This window comes from Hippocampus guttulatus, chromosome 9, assembly GCF_054856545.1.
Source record: "Hippocampus guttulatus isolate MCC_2025c chromosome 9, RoL_Hgut_1.0, whole genome shotgun sequence".
Taxonomy (NCBI): Eukaryota; Metazoa; Chordata; class Actinopteri; order Syngnathiformes; family Syngnathidae; genus Hippocampus; species Hippocampus guttulatus.
In genome coordinates, this window is record NC_141269.1 from 6697187 (window position 1) to 6714938 (window position 17752).

Genomic DNA, 17752 nt, shown 5'->3' on the forward strand with positions numbered 1-17752 from the left:
TGGTATGTTTTGGTCTTTTAAAAAAGTTCGAGTCAGACTGCATCAACAAAGGTTGTCATTCCAACACCGTTCATCTGATTTGTGGTGAGTGTTTCAAGCCAAAAAGGTGAGGATTGTGTCCTTGTCCCAATATTTATGGACCTGATTGTACCTTGTCTATGATGGGTTGAAGATAAGTACCTGAACTCTTACCCAGAGTTCTCTGGCATAGGCTGCAGCACACCCGCACCCTTTGATTGATGGCTGCCCCTTTGTAGTGGTAGCGAAAAGAAACAATAAAACCATGAAAGGGTACTGCAGTTCTTGTCTTGCAATGCCTCATAAACTATAATAATATAGCTTTGGAATCAACGACATTAACGTATCCTGACCACAGAACCCAGAGGGATTCAATAGCCTGTTATATCGTGTACATATTCAAATTCAACAGCTGTACGTCTATAAATGTGTGTCTCTACTGGTGGGTCAGCATCTATAGGATGGAGTGAGGCATACAATATCTAATTATTCCAGCATCAATGCCCATGTCACCCATCCTATGCAACTTGGGACAACATACTGTACATTGACATTTCCTTGATTGCATTGACATTTACAAGATTTCATTGATTGTCTTTTTCTAGTGGGAAACCAAAGCTCATACGATTTTCACTGTAACAGAGAAGGGCAAAAGTGTTTCTTCGTGCTTTGCTTGTTTGCCTCGGGCAGCAGCACAGCAGCCATCATGCAAGACCAGGCATTGAGTGGACACAGCGTTGGAGAAAGTGTGTAGTAGCACTGGATGTGCGGTACAAATGCGAGCTTGAAATTCATCATCACAGCAAATTTTTTTTTTTTGGAATAATTATGATCAAAATGAAATACAAGATAGCTAAAATGAAAAAACCCAAACTGTCACATGGCACATGGCGGTGTCGGTAACAAAAATTATATTTTTATCCTGAGGAATAAAAAAATAAAAATAATAAAAAAAGAAGGATCTATTTCAACTATGGCACTTATTTCTTCCAACGGACATAATCCTTTCTTGTGGAGGCCACCATTTCAGGAAATATGGTATGTTCTTTTCCGACATTTGCTTCATAACAGTTCATACGTCTCAGCTGAAAACGATGAGCATTTACTGTAAACACATCTCGTGGAGCACCCCATATGAATGCCACAATCTATTTGGAACCGGTTTTGCTTGACGTTGACCTCGTGCAGCTCAAGCTGGAATCTAGTGCTGTTTATCCCCGGTGAAATCTCACCCTGCCGGCCATGATTTGCAACAGTGCCGTTGCTATCTTCTCCTGACTTTCATAAACACGATCTGTGCACTGCCTGTATATACAGCATATGGCACGCGCTCTGTGCTCAAAACGCCAGGCGTCCATGCACATCCAGTATAAGCATCGTGTCTATCTTTTGTTTGAGTGTGATGACATCTAGATGTATACATCATGAAAACCGGGTGCATTATTTTTCACATCGAGAATTCCTGATACATGGTTATGAAATGTACAGTCCCCTCCGAAACGGCAAGGTCACTAATTTTGTTTTCGCTGTCTCCCGAAGACATTTGGGTTTCAGATCGAAAGATGAATATGACACAAAAGTTCAGAAATGCAACTTTTATTTGAGTGTTGCAAAAGTATTAGAACCGACATTATTCAATTAACTTAAAGTAAATACCATTTACAATAATATGTGGTGGCATAACCCTCACTTGTGATAAGTACAGAAAACTTGTGACCCATCGACTTCACCAAACTATTGCATTCTTCATTTGGAATTATTTTCCAGGCCCTTATTGCAGCCTCTTTCAGTTGTCGTTCATTAAATTGCGTAGGGGGTAATATTGTTGCGGCATGCTTTATCTAGCAAGTTTAATGTGTTCTGAACTGGCACCATTCTTAGTCTGAAGCTTAACATAACAGCCTCCTTCAGTCAATTTATATCACATTACGCTTGCAGATGCACTAAGAACAACAACAAAAAAATGTGAAGTATCTTTTGTCATGATTGTCAATTTTCCACAGCTTCTTCAAAACATTTATAATCCACTCACTATATATCGACAAAAGTACTGGCATTTGACCACTATCATTTTCTGTTGTCCGCCCTAACTGGGAGTTGAACCCAATTTTGGTCAAAAACATGGGCCGACCTGCTAAACGGGTCAATTTCCCCAAACCTTGAGTTGTTTTGTATAAAACGAATTATCAAGTTGGGTTAAACTGACCCATGTAATGGGTCGGTCATATTTGTCACCAAAATAGGGTATTTTTGACCCAGTAGTTTTGAGAGCATACTTTAAATGACCCCAAAATGTTCAAAGTTCAACTTCAACTCTTTCAGCCTGCCCAAACCCAGTTCTCAAGCCAGTCTGCTGTGTTCAAATAATGAACCCAACCTTGGGTGAAAACAACCCAATTTGCTCAAAGTCCAACCAACGAGTGGGATAGGAAAACAACCCAGCATTTTGTGTGTGGAAGAAGCATGTTTTTGGAATGTGGAAGGAAGCCCGGAGGACATGCCAACTCTACACCACACATCTAGGCCAGAGCTGGAATTTCAAAACAAGACATCAGAACTGTGAGGCAGACGTGCGAACCACTACTCCACCATGCTACAGCCAATTGCATATTAAGTGAGGGGGGGGGGGGTCTATTGCATGCGAGAAGTCGTCTGGAAATAACGTCTCCTTGCTGATAGGTCGCTCAGCTCCACCAGCCCTGCTTGAGCATGGATTGGCCTGCAGCTCTCTGCCTACCCCTCCAACATCCCCCTCCTCCTCCTCTTCCTCCCCCTCCTTCTGCTGCTCATTGGCTTTTTTTTTTGTTGTTTTTTTTTTTTTTTTTATGGGTGCTGATCGTTCTGTACCCCCATCAGTCCAAAGAAGCAGAGTCCAGGAGAACATTGCATCACCCCTTGGAGGAGGTGGTTGAGGATTGAGTGAGGACAGGACGTAAAGACCAAAATAAAATGCGCGCACCAGAAGACGGCATTCTGGCGCGTCTGTCTGCATGCACAATGAGCTCAGTGCCTGTGTGGTGAGGACATCGCAGCACCGGTGAAGATGTTCTGCGCCAGGTTGAAGGAGCTGAAGATATCCGGAGAGTGTCCTTTCTCCAAAAGCGACCAGCAGCAGCAGCAGCAGAAAGAGGAGAAGAGGGAGGAGGAGGAGCAGCGTGGAGATGCCGGGGAGAGCTCGGTCGCGCACGGCAGGAGAAGTGCGCACGAACCCGCACAGCGGAGCAGCAGAGCCAAAGTCAACCTACATACCCTCGGAGAGAGCATTCGCAAACTGGCGTGTCCCCAGGTGGGTGTGAGTGGGCGCTAAATATAAGGAGCTTTCAAAGAAATACAAATCGGCTGCCATTTTAGGAATGTTCTATTTTATCCCCCCCCCCCCCCCCCCCCACACCTTCCCAATTAAAGACGCCTCTTTAACTTTACAGTTTCAGAGGCTGCACGTTGCCCTCCAAAGAATGATGAGGCAAAGCAAGGACACGGAAAGGTAATATTTTATATTTGGTAGTTTTCCTCTCAGTGAGAGCTCCTCAGAACAGATTGGGGAATGCCAGGGGCAGGTTCACTTTTTTATAAAATCCACCAAGAGGCATACAGTAATGATGATGATGATGATGATACATTTTATCATTAATCATCCATCTTCTGAACTATTAGTAGAATTAACGAGACAATCACAAACATAAATATCCAAACCAACAGGATCTATCATATAACACAGATGGCCCAACATTGTGAGCTAACACCATGAAAGCTGATATATGAAATAAATAAAAAAAGGGCTACATTCTTAAAGTCAAAAACTAGGAAGTAAACTCCCATCCATTGCATGTTGTGGGTTCGTGGTCCCACTATTTCGCAGATAATTTTTAGCATAATTTTTCAACAGTTTGCAGTTTCATTTTGGGGTGTAATTCCATTATTGGCCATACTGAATAAAAATCATTTGGATTTACTTGATACAAACACAGGTTGCACATAAATAAAATGCGGTAAAACTACATACATATATTTTTGGGGGGGGGGGGGTTAGAAAAAAAAATTACATCAGTCTACCACATCTTAATTATATGCAACCGTCATTTTTGTGTGTGCACAAAATGGCAACACGCTCCTGCTTAACACTGTGTAGAGTTGAAAGCAGTGAAAAAAGTAAGTAAGTCTATTTTGTGATCTGCCTAGTTTTTCCAGTTCAATGTCAAATCATCTGTAATCCTGCTTTTTATGACTACAGAAAGCAATGGCTTTCAAAATAGGTTTGAATTAAACAGTATGTTCATTATTGTTGTTGTAGAACTGCAACATATTGATAGCCGTTCCCAATATGTTGACTCTCGGATATAGCTAAATAAGGCAATGATTTGATTCAAGCTTTTGTGTTGGATTTCATTGATGTACATGTATGATGTACAGTGTGAATAAATACAGTGGATATGAAAAGTCTAAACCCCTGTTCAAATGCCAGTTTTTTTGTGGTTAAAAAAATAGGCCAGGATAAATCATTTCATTCCACTATTAGCATGACGCAATAGATTTTTTTCCAATTTTTTTTCGTTTTAATCTTTTTTGGCGTCTTGGTAGAAGCCTGAACGTCTTTCAAACTGTTCATAATTAACCTCGCCTTGCCTTAGGTTCCAGTTCCAGTTAAAGAAAAAGAGTCCCAAAGCATAATGCATCCATCACCATGCTTCGCTGTAGAAGAAGTGTTCTCTTGGTGATGAGCAGTGTTGGGTTTTTGCACACACTTTATGGAAATAACTATGGCCAAAAAATTCCACTTTTGTTTCATTGGACCATTACACATTTTACCACATCCGTTTGGTAGATTTTGTTATGTTTTTTGTTGTCTGATGAAGGTAAAGACATTTTTCTGGACAGCCTACTAGAGCATCTGAAATGTATTTGGCAGGTGTGTGCTGACTCACATTTGAGTTGCATGTTGTATTCTGAACACAGTCACAGTTATAAGAAGGTGTGCACACTTATACAAACGTATTTATTCAGTCGTTTATTTTTACCTCTGAAAAAGATTTTTATGCTCACTTGACATGTCTTGTTTTAGTTTTGCACTTTGCACCTTTTGCATTTTGATCCATCATGCAGACAATAGAGTTTGTACGAATCAATAGTAACACCACTTAGTATTCATCAAAGCTCAAATTTAATCATTTGACAACAATGCTGACCTTGCTATTTCAAAATGTTTTGGTACTTCGAGGGGAATGACCTTGTTTCCAAATAATTTTCATATTCATTTGTCAACCATGTTCTCATGCTCTGTATCATTCTTATACCGTGTCACAATTGTTATCATTTGATGATTAAATACTGAAATATCGAACACTCGTTGTAACCTTAACTTTGTGTTTGCAGCGTTGTAGTTTGTTGCAGAGACTGTAGAGAAGAAGCAGAGCATTTAATGGAGATGATGCACACTCACTCAACTCAAACAGGTAACCTCGAATTGGACACCAATAACACACATTACCAGTCAATGTTAGGACACATCTATTTAATTACAAGAGGAATGCGAACTCAAACTTTTGGCCGATGCTGTTTTGTAGTTTTAGCAATGCTAGTAATGACATAACTGGAATGTCAGTGACATTCGGAAAAAAAGTGGTATTGTTTGTCTATGTGCTTGTTAGTTGCGGCACTGTTTCCTGGTTGAAACAGGTGAGCAGTGACAATCCAATTGAATACTATGTATAATTTGGGTATATTTGTCTAATATGCTAACTAACTGCAAATTTCCCCAGTGTGGCACAAAAAAATTTATCTTATCTGATCTTATCTTATCTTATCATAATATTGCAAAAATCAGGTACTTTTTAAAATCCCAGTATGATATTGATAATCCCCCCAAAATAATGTCGGTAAAAGTGCCAATGAATGAACTGTTTCAGAGGAAAACAAGTTTGTCAGCCTGCTCTGAATTCAGGCCCTGGCAAATGTATAATTGTAGTGTCCCAGTCTGAACACTAGGGGCGCTATGTAAAAGGAGTATCCAGCTGGCTCCAGCTCCGCAATCCCAATATGGACAAGTGCTATAAAAAAAAAAAATGGATGGATGGATATGTCAAAATGACTGTTCTAGAAAAGTTTGTTAAAATAACAAAGATGTTTGCACAGTAATGTCGGTCACTCACAAAAGTGAGTACACTCCTAATATTATTGTAAGTATTAATTTTTTTTCATGGGGCAACACTGAAGAACATGACACTGCAATGTAAACATGACTAGCCTGCTTGTATGACAGAGTAAATTTACCGTTTCTTCAAATTAACTCCAAACAGCTATTACTTTATTAGTTTGAACCCCTGACAACAAATGTGAGTTACACCCCCTGAGTGAAAATGTCCAAATTGTCTCTTAAGTATCAACATTTGGTGTGGTCGCCATTATTTTATTGCCTGAACACTCTTGGACATGGCGTTCACTCAAGCTTCGCCAATTCCCACTCTTATCTATGACATCGCAGAGCTATGTTAGAGAACTTGTGCTCCTTCATTATCAGTTTAGAAGATGGATCACAAGGTGTTGGTAGTCTTCTTTTTGCCATCATCATGTAGGGCAACACATTTTTATCAGATCCTCAGAAAGATTTTTTTGCCAAGAGATGCAAGACTGTGGTTTCGGACATGAAGGGCTCTATGTTGAGTTATCTTGTTGGGACAGAAAATGTGTACTCTTATTCGACAAGCTGTACACTGACTACACTGTAGCAAAGTTTTGTCCCATGAAAAGATTCAGATTCAGATTCAGAAAACTTTATTTATCCCCGTGGGGCAATTAGGACTTAGATACAAGGAAATATTGAGAAAAATGTGAGGTGTGTACCCCTTTTGGTGAGTCAGTGTATTGTATTGTATCCCACAGGTATCCCGATTGAAGCCTTGAGAGTGTCTCTCGGCGAGGAGCTCTTCCACACGTGCTACGAGGAGGACGGCCACATTTTGCGGGTGGTGGGGGGCGCGCTTCATGACTTCCTCAACAGCTTCAACGTTCTCCTGAAGCAGAGCAGCGCGCCCCGAGCAGAAGGAGGGCATTGTTTAAACGAAGCATCCGTGCTGTGCTTAGACAAAGATCCGGGTCTGCTTACTGTCTACTTCTTCAACCCCCGCCCCACCACCGAGCTCTTCTTCCCTGGGGTCATCAAGGCAGCGGCCCGCCTGCTCTATCACACCACCGTGGATGTGCTGATGGACCCCCCCGGAGCCAAAGACAGCATCCTTCAATCCAACCCCCAGCACAGTCTTCTATACACTGTGATTGTCAAGGGGGATAAGAACCTGAGCCCAAGTCCACTGCGGGCAACCTCAGCTGGGACCCTCCCTACTGCTCTGTTTTCCACTATCTTCCCCTTCCATCTTATCCTAGACCAGGACTTGGTTCTGGTACAAATCGGACACGGACTCAGGAAGAGACTGAGCAGGAAGGACGGCCTCAGGCGGGCTTCCACTTTCCAAGAACACTTCTCCATCGTGTGCCCTCAGATCAAGTGCACCTTTCAAGGCATCCTGACCATGCTCAACACCCAGTTTGTCCTTCGGATCAAGCATGGGGTGTCCGGAGCTGACAACATAGTAAAGGTACTTTTCAGGACCAGAACTGCACCACTGAGGTGTCTCTCGTTTGGTTTCCGTCGAGCTTATGAGCGGCACCACTCGGCCTAAGGTGGAGATCAACATTCTACCACCAACCGAGATCACAGGCAAATGTCAGAGGCTTTTTTTTTTTTCCATCAAAGGCTGAGTCGGCCAGGAGCTATTTATGGATGGGTGCAACTGGTCGCCATGACAAGAAGTGAGAAGTCTCTGAGTAAACACTGATAGCCATTTGTTTGAATATGCTCACAGTAGCAGGAGAGGCATTTAGTGAAGTCATCGTATAGTATCGGTAATCACTTTTCACAAGGGGTTAGGGGCCGAGTCTTTCTGTGAATAGCGATAAAAACCAAACCTGCTTTAATATTTCCATGCATTCAGTGACGCTCAAACTCCTACGGCCTTGTACGTCACGGCAGAAAGGCAGGATGCTCTTTTGGTTGCAACATCTCCCCGTGTATTCAAGGTGGCTGCGAAAGCAGACACATTGTGATGGAGACCACCCACCAGGCAGTGCCTTTTCCATGCACCTACTCGATTTTTGGCAAGCGGATGTCATCATTCCGACATAAGTAACCAGTCGTGTGTAGAGGGTGCTTTGGGTATCAGTCAGAAGAGACGTTTTTCTCCTATGAAACTGAGTTTCTAAATTACGGCCATTATTCTCATAGTAACCCCTGACAAAGCTGCAACGAGAGTTTCTTCATGTTCATGTTGCATCTTATGATGCATCCAGAGATTGTGTAAAGGGACTTACAAAGTTAGGCCTTAATCCATTTCAACTTCATTTCGGAAACAGTTAATATAACATAGTCATGACTTTTTAGGGAAAGATAGACTGTATTGTAGAGACAAGACAAACACTTGACACAAAAAAACAAAGACACACAAGAAAATGCACTGATGATAGTTTAGCTATTTGTAGCATTGTGCAAATTTAGCGCTTTTATTCCTCTGGGGACAAAGAAATCTCTGCTCCTATTTGCCCTACATGGGGGCTCTAATCATCCTGATGGAAGTCTCCCAAATCAAGAAGACGATGCCTTTCATAGCCCAGAATGGCTTTGGGCTTTTTGGTGACTATTTGCTTGTCAAACATTGCCGTCAGAAGAGTCTGTGGGGCACAGATGAGTTTGCTAGCCAGTTTCACAATGAGAGCCACCTTTACAGTCAGCCCAGTGCTGCCATAGCTAGCAATAATAGCTAAACATTTAGCTGGGTTTTTTAAAGCTTGCTATCTTGTGTGAAGAGAATTGATATAAAATGAGGAGATCAAGTCAACCTGCAAATTTGCCGGCTTATGACAAACTATGGTATAAGAGGTAAATCAGTGCCACCGGAGAGTGTGACGTTTACCACCGGAGACTCGGCTACAGTACGTTATCCCGAAGGCAATCGCTGCTGTTCCAGGTACTGCCGTGGACATTGCTGCAAATGGACTCATCTAAATCTAAAAAGACATTTTAATGTCCCATGTGTGTCAGTCCTGTCCAAAAGGGATGAGTGAATAAGTGCTAGCGCTATTGCTATGCCTGAGTGACAAACACGTTCAAAATGTTTGGAGGCTGTCAGGATAAACATGTCTTGAAACTGCTAAGTGATGCTGTGTACTTATTTACACAAATTACAGTTTTCCAAATATTGAAGAATAATTTTAGTGATCCATTAAAACCAACGCATTATCGCTTCGCAATGTAACTGCTTAAAACCTAACGTTATTAATCCAGACTCCCAAAAGGAGAAATTGGTTCCAATCTGGAGCAGAATAGTGCAGTGAAAGACAAAGTGGACTTTGGTTGGATGGCATTTGTCATGTTTAGAAATAGCATTCCGCTGCAATATAAATAAATATTCTACTCTGGCATGGCTGACGCAGTTGCACGCTGTCGAGCTGCCAAAAGTTGTGTTCTTAGTCATATTTTAAGTCTGTCACGTTACGCACGAAGCAGGGAAAGGAACTGCTTCGTACGTAACCGATCAAACGAGAATAAGTGGATCCCCGAAAGAGCAGACACCGACAAGGACTTAGTCAACCAAAAATATTTATTACAAACCAAAAAACACAGCCAAATAAACAACAGAAAGCGCTGGTAAAAAACGGGAACCAGGAAATAAAGGAAAACGCGACAACAGAAAACGCTTGCAAAAAACGGAAAGGAAGATATGTTAAATACAAATACTAGTTCACGCACGCTAAATACTAATGACTTCCTTGGGACGACGAAAATATAACTAACAGCAAATAGTCTCGAATGACATTTACGATCATGGACAACAGCAGTGGCACGGCATGTAATACTCCGGCAATGGGTCGACCGCCGGAACGCCTAGATATAGCAGGTGCAATCTCTGGCAAATAGGCAGCAGGTGTGCAGGCGGCAGAAGTGAACGCGTGCCACCTGCTGCCGAATACGGATCATGATAAAGTCCTGAGAAAGTTTATTGATTTGTGCATGATGCTGTCCGAAGGACACAGGGAAACCAATCTTTTTTTAAGTAAACTTTAGTAAAAGACAGTTGAAACAACAACCCCCCAAAATACCTGGAAGACTTCCATCTAGGGCCACTGCTGGTAAAATGGCATTGCTCATTGTTCAATTAACTGTTGACCTCTCAATGTTTATCAACTAAGTTAGCCCAAAACACAATTAGCAGCACAAGAATGGATTGCCGCACCCATGGATCTTTAAAATGTGACTAATTTGTCTTTTCAGCTCATGGACCTCAAGGGCCAAATGATCTACGTTTCCGAGTCCAACGTGATCTTGTTCCTGGGCTCGCCATGTGTGGATAAGCTGGAGGAGCTAACGGGCCGCGGCCTCTACTTGTCCGACATCCCCATTCATAACGCGCTGCGTGACGTGGTCCTAGTCGGCGAGCAGGCTAAAGCACAGGACGGTCTGAAGAAACGTCTCGGCAAGGCCAAAGCTGCACTGGAGCAGGCCCACCGGGCACTTGAGGAAGAAAAAAAGAAGACCGTGGACCTCCTTTTCTCCATCTTTCCCGGCACGGTAGCTCAGCAACTGTGGCAGGGCCAGACGGTTCAAGCCAAGAATTTTGAGCGGGTCACCTTGCTATTTTCTGACCTGGTGGGCTTCACTGCTGTTTGCTCGCTCTGCACGCCGATGCAAGTGATCACCATGCTCAACGAGCTGTACACCAGGTTCGACCACCACTGTGGGGAGCTTGATGTTTACAAGGTAGGTTGGTGTGATTTCATGTTTCAGTTAACTGGCTGTTTTGAAGCACGAATCAGCTTCAGCTTAATTTACTACGGTAACTTCCTTTTACATTAATATCTTAACTCATATTTGTACGGCATCGTAGTCTCTCAAGTCAAGCATCTCTATCTCGGCAGGTGCAACACCCATCTATATTTAACAAGGTCCAAATTAAAAAGCACCATTTCCTTTTAGTTTTGACAGTATATTCATAAATGAAGCAGATAGCAGCGTCAGATTTAGGTGCCGGAGTGATTTGCATCAAATACCGGCAGATGACGCGGAGTGTGTGTATCAGGCATCGGCGAGGCCTGCCAAAAGCTGGATGTTATAAACAACATGTCGGCGAAGCCTCAACAGAGATAAAGCTGCAAGTTTGACAAATGCATCGTAAAGATGCGAGGAAGTTCCTTCAGGACCTTGTTCCACTGCTCGTGTATGTCTAAAAATAGTTCCACTTTGTCTGTGTCACATAGTTGTCGAGTGCTCTCTTGGTAACATGAAAGAAGACGACGACTTTAAGATGGCAACGGATGAAGTGGAATTGAAATTTTATGGCTGCTGGCTTTCAGGTCTCTTGTCTTGCGCTAAAGGATGGAAGACAGACTGCCTTCCACTTGACTTCACTCGTCATTTTGTTTCTCATCTCTTTTGTATTTAATTAATATTTTCAATACATCTGTGACATTTTCATTGATGCGGGTGAGCAAAAGACTGCAGTGTAACCGTATAGGAGTATGTGTCATCAAATTCCAAGCATTTTTAATGGGAATAAAGGTGAATGAAATTATTTTCAATCATTATTTTACAAATTGTTTTGTTTTCATAAAGCACACCCCGTGTTTCAATCCACTTTATTCATAGAGCACATTTTTTCAAAACTGGAATTGGATCCAAAGTGCTGCACAGAATATCTGGTGATGATAGCACAACCATTACGTAAATTATGAAAAACAACAACAACAACAGAGGACCACACAACTGACACAATGCTGAAAGACAGAGAATAAAAGTGGGTCTTAAGACGAGACCTAAAGGACTCCACTGTGGAGGCTGTTCGAATGTGGAGAGGTACAGAGTGTTCCAGAGTCTGGAGCCGACCCCTGAAAAAGCCCTCTACCCCCACAAGAAGAGACTTCATTGAACCTGGAAACATCGTAGTGCATAAGCTTGGGTAGTAAAAAAAGCCAGAGAGCTACAGTGGTACTGTTTGAATTAGTGCAGAGTGGCAGAGAAGTATGTACGAATAGTACATGGCATGTACAAGAGCAGCAGAACAGTGGCTGTCTGCGCTGTTTGTGTGACAAAGGTCTCTAAGGTGGAGGTGGCTGCCTTAGGGATCCGTTCTTGGCCCCCTTCCTTTTTGCAAAAGTGATGCTTGGGCTGACGGATGATGTTTGGCCGGAATCTCCATGGACCATGATGTTCGCAGATGACATTGTGATCTGCAGTCAAAGCAGGTTGGAGAGACAATGCGAAAGATGGAGGCATGCGCCGGAAAGGAGAGGAACGAAGATAAGCGGGAGTAAAACAGAATATATGCGTAAATGAGAGGGGTGAAATTACTGATGAATTGGATGGAGCTGCCAAGAGAGAGAGCGGCAGGAAGAAGGTTGATAGATGTCGTGAGGAAAGACAAAAGGTTAGTAGGTGTTAAGGAGTAGGATGGAGAAGAGAGGTGTCGATGTGTTTTGGGGGCGGGGGAAATGTATGCACTGAACCCTAGTTATAGTTTAAAAAGACATGCTGTTGTACTGTGCTGTGTCCAGGTGGAGACCATTGGGGATGCGTATTGTGTAGCTGGTGGCCTACATAAAGAGAGTGACACTCATGCGGTCCAGATTGCACTGATGGCCTTAAAGATGATGGAGCTTTCTGATGAAGTCAAGACTCCAACCGGAGAACCAATACAGGTGAGGAACACCAATACAGGAGAGGAAGCAGATTCCGTAGCATGACCAGGAAATAGTCACTCCCATTTGGAAACATGAAAACTACAATGGCACTCAATTGAGCGCAGAACCAAAAAAACCATAAGCAGTTTGAAATTTAGAAGCTAAAGATACAGTGTCTTCATTTTGAAGGGACTTCAAATTAAAATACATGACAGACATTATGATGTTTCGAGCCTCGGCTTGCATACAATTTCTTTGATTCCTGCACTGGACCTCTTTATATTTTAATTGAGAAGATGGTTGAAAAGTGGAATGGAATTGTTTTGCAGATGCGTATCGGCCTGCACACTGGATCAGTACTGGCAGGGGTAGTCGGAGTCAAGATGCCACGTTACTGCCTTTTCGGAAATAACGTCACCCTGGCCAACAAGTTTGAGTCGTGCAGCCAACCTCGAAAAATCAACATCAGCCCGACGACGCACAGGTGACATCTCCGCTCGTCTTTCCGACAATGTCACATTTTATGCTGCACAGCATCATCCTTTTCCAAGGTTACCAGAGGAAAATAATGCATTTATTACACAGGAAACTGAAAGTCAAGAGCAGCGCTGTGTTTCCTCGAGTGTCCAGTTAGTAGTCGGTTGCTACATTGATTCATGTTGTATTTGTGTACTCTTCATCCCAGATTGCTGAAGGAGCGTCCAGAGTTTGTTTTCATTCCCAGGAGCAGGCAGGAGCTTCCGGCCAACTTCCCAGAGGACATTCCTGGTATTTGTTACTTTTTAGAGGCTTCCTTCAAAACTTCACAACTGACTCGGAAATGAAGTCCAGCTGCTGCAGCGAGGCTCCTGTTGTTTCCTTACAAACACTCACATCAGTGTTTCTATATTAGAGTTGTTCGGATATTGATGTCGCTAAGTGTTTGTCTCGCTTGCGGTCATTCCAAATTACAATGGACCCCCGCCATTCACGATGGATAGGGACGATGAAGCCGACTGGGGATGGCTAATTTCCGCAAATAATTGACGCTTCCCTCAAAGTGATTATGATTGCCTGACTAATAACACAACCATATCACAAAGTCTTACTCCCCAAACACTTCAACAGCATTTAAATATAAAAATAGAGTTAAGCAAACAGCTTTCAGCTAAGTATGCACATACATGACTTACATCAGCCGTCCCCAACCTTTTTCGACCCACGGACCGGTATAATGTCAGACAATATTTTCAGGGACCGGCCTTTAAGGTGTGTCGGATAAATACAACGAAATAATATGATATGACCTGCATGAAAACTGGTATTTTCGAAACATAATAATAAACATGAATCATGACACGAGGAACGTTCTATCTGGCCGCAACACTTTGGTCGCTATGGTAACGTTTAAAAGTGCCTTCAAAATAAGATACAAAGCGCATGAAATATACGACTCACCATCACTGCATTTCATGCAGAGTGGGCTTGGTGTGTGGGAATCTCCAATTGAGATAGATCCGTATTTTAAGTAGGACTCTGCATATTGTCTATTAAATGTAGCCTTCTTTTTCTTAAAAGTTGTAGGCTCCTCTTCCGTCTCCTGGCTGGGCGTTTTCCCTTCCCAAAGAAACTTTTGAAAGACGTTTGATTTTTTACTCATTTTGTGAGCGTGACATACTATAGACGGATGTAACAGAGAATCCGGTAATATTTCAAAATAAAACATCTTTCAGATTCCAAAATAAATAAAACGGAAGTAATGTAAGTTATTTATTCTTTCTGTGTGACCCGGCACCAAATGACCCATGGACCGGTACCGGTCCGCGGCCCGGGGATTGGGGACCACTGACGTACAGGACCAATTTTGACACGCCATGTCGTCAAAGCAATTTGATTACACAGCAAAGCACGGCATGATGAAGTTTGTGCTTCATTATTTACTAACCCAAAACTGCTGGCTCCACGCTGTGACAACAAAAACAGGCAGTGGTAGATCTGTTTCAGCATTTCACCGCTGAGCCGTTGTTACGGATTCCACTGGTCTTTATCCTGTGTTTAGTCCTAGTTTGGGGGAGCACTGCGATCCTCGAAATCATCTTGAGATTTGTGATTGGAGAGGCGAGTCGGGGCCTGGGAGCAGAGTGAGTGGGCGTGTGTGTGTGTCTGTGTGTGTGTGGGCGAAACTTTGATAAAAAAACAAAAAAAAACTTCTGCCTTCTGCTGTGTAAGTTACATTGAGTGGAAGTTTGTTTCAAAAGACAACTAATTTGATGTTTTTTGGCAGAGAGTTTTACGTCTGACGGGAACGACAATGCAATACAAAAAAATATATACTGTACACATACTGCCATGAAAAAAAAAGAAAGTCGGTGAGATTTTCTGTCAATCATGTAAGAAAGGTAAAAAAAAAAAGAAAAATGTCGAATTCATGAATACCAAACTGTGAATATGTGGAGGCATTGAAGAAAACTGGGAAGTCAGACATTCATAAATTACGACTTGGAAACATGCATTGACCTACAACATCAGAGTTCCCATCCGTTGTTATAAATATACCGCAACATCTAATCACCCCCAACTCAGAGACAATTTGAAATATAATACGCGAGGGAATTCTCATCTTGCACATTCCGCACCGTGACACTGCTTTCAGTTCAAGTTGTTGTCATTCAAGAACAGATTTTCCCATGACAAATAATGTCATGGAAATCACCTCATTCCAGGCTCACTGTTGCGACCATAAATCTGTCGTCAACTGAACTGTACAGCCAATCACTCCTACCATCATAAGAATCATAAGTTAACCAGTGACGCAGTCAACTAAAATATAGCACAGCTGCTCGCAAAGTTTCTCATCACACTTGATATTGCAACTTCAAGTTTTGGCTAACTTCCAAGGAATTCAATATTTTATCAGTTGTCTGTCTATATTCAACTGTAAAGTAACTAATAATGAAAGTAATCATTAGTTGCATACATGATTAAATCTGATCTGTTCACGTCAGCCTTCTCAGGCCCCGTCTAGTTGCTCTATTTTGATCAACAGGAAACCACTGCGCCCGAGGAAAAGCAACCAATCAGAGATGCAAAGCAGGACTTACGAGGTGTCAACCATTTGCTGTGTACTCACAGGCACACCCAGAGTGGTGGATGGTTGTTTTTCCTCGGGTGCACTTGTTGTATATCAATTTAGACACAAAATGGGCCTGAGATGGCTTTTTTTTAAATGGATTATCAAACTCTCCCTTTAAATGTAAAGAATTGACTTGCGTGAAGTGCTCCAACTGATTTCTTTGAAAGCACCTTTGGCTAAAACAATGAGATCGTGTTCACAGATGTCAAGTCTTGTTTCAGTCAAACTAAATTTGAAAGGGAAAAAAATCATATTCCCAGATGGGACAAGCCAGCGCGAATTGATTTTGATTGAAATATGACGACATGAGTTTAAAAATCCCTCATGACTCTCGCACTATTGTCCATCTGTACAAACACTCACTGCAGGCCGAATCAGTTTCGAAAATATGTTAATTATTTCAAACCCACATTTAAGTCATTGATTTCCTTTCTGTTTTTATCTTTTCTTTTTTGAAGCACGCAATACGCAACAAAGTGCTGCCAAAAACATTAGTGAAATAATTTGATAACATATATTGATGTGAAATGCTTTTGGGGTTGATCCAGTGCTTGTTAGGATGATCAGATGTTTTGTTAGAATGAGAAATAAATTCTAGAAATATTTTTCCAGCAAATATTTTAACATTTCTTCCTGCTTGCACCTTGACATGACTGTGAAAAGTTTACAAAATCACTGAATTGGCTTTGTGTATTGTCTATATTTTGTATAAGCGGTGAAAACATCTAAATACATTTTTAAAGGTTCACCTTATATCTAGATTTAAGATTCACAGAGCAAACTCAGGTGCCTTTTGAACGCAGGATCGCACATTTTCATGGAAAAATGTTGATAACTTTTGTTTCTTTCAATATGAATGCAAGCCACAAATTCTTCCAACAAAGTATATATTTGAAATACATTCATTATACATTCCAGTACTGCAGTTTCCTAGTAAAGTATTTTTACTGTTTTCACTGTACACATGTTTATACTCTATTTATTACATTGTTTTCATAGCACAACGAGCATCAAAGACAAGAATACAATGAATGTTCTTCAATCACTCATAAGGATGTGCTTTAATTGTTGCTGTAGTGCCAACAAGAGTGCAATAAATATATTGATAAAATGACCCCGAGGCTGAAGCATACATTTTGCACCACAAACACCAATGAGAGATGACGTCGTACAAATAACCATCAATATTGTAGCTTTATTTTGTGAAGTGTGCACGTTTTCATCTTGGCAAGAATGTGTTTATCAGAACATTTAAAAAAGTCACAGAAAATCTTGCAGTAGAAAGTAAAAAAGATTTAAAAGAAGGGAAAACATGTGCTTCATTGTTAAACACAGTTTACATGTCCAAAAGGGAGTGGGAAGAAGCCAAGAAAACCTTATGCATCCCTTCTGATTGTTCTTTGTACATTTTTTTACTTATTTCATAATACACAATCACAATAAATCACTCATTTAGTATATCCCTAAAATGAAAAGAAATCTACAACATATAAATTTAGACATTAGTTCATTCTGAACAGGCAGGCAGGGTATGCAACCACATCATCTCAGTTTTTTATTTTTACTTCCCCTCTCCAAAATATATTTTTCAAAAGCATTTGAATTAAGTTGTACAGACTACAGGCCACATGTTATTTAATGACTTGAAATTATCTATCTTGGTGTATTTTTTTAATATCCAGCAAATGCATTTTTTTTTGTATCGCATAATCCAGCATTTGAACAGGGGTGTGTAAACTTTATATAACCTCTGTTTCCTGTATATGTTAAACAGCAGAGCTCAAACTCAAACCGTGCTGGCGTTCACCAGCCTCAGCGTTCGAAACACCCGACGCTGTGTTCTCATTGGCCCGCTCTACCCCTTACGTAATACGCATCTTGACGCCCGATTGGACATGAGTG

The 17752-nt window shown here is 41.6% G+C and overlaps 1 protein-coding gene across 1 annotated transcript; it reads left to right on the forward strand.

Moving 5' to 3' along the window:
* Positions 1-2660: 2660 nt before the first annotated feature.
* Positions 2661-16964, forward strand: gucy1a1 (guanylate cyclase 1 soluble subunit alpha 1). The gene is made up of 8 exons (XM_086119281.1): positions 2661-3304; positions 3444-3502; positions 5389-5468; positions 6895-7607; positions 10337-10822; positions 12613-12756; positions 13068-13222; positions 13424-16964. Exons 1-8 carry the CDS (start codon positions 3062-3064, stop codon positions 13560-13562), a joined length of 2019 nt encoding a protein of 672 aa, XP_085975407.1. The 5' UTR covers positions 2661-3061; the 3' UTR covers positions 13563-16964.
* The last annotated feature ends 788 nt before the right edge of the window (positions 16965-17752 follow it).

Coding starts and splice junctions, on each gene's coding strand:
- gucy1a1 (XM_086119281.1), top strand. CDS start 3,062: ATGTTCTGCGCCAGGTTGAAGGAGCTGAAGATATCCGGAGAGTGTCCT. Junction 12,757..13,067: donor CAACCGGAGAACCAATACAG/GTGAGGAACACC, acceptor ATTGTTTTGCAG/ATGCGTATCGGCCTGCACAC. Junction 13,223..13,423: donor ATCAGCCCGACGACGCACAG/GTGACATCTCCG, acceptor TCTTCATCCCAG/ATTGCTGAAGGAGCGTCCAG.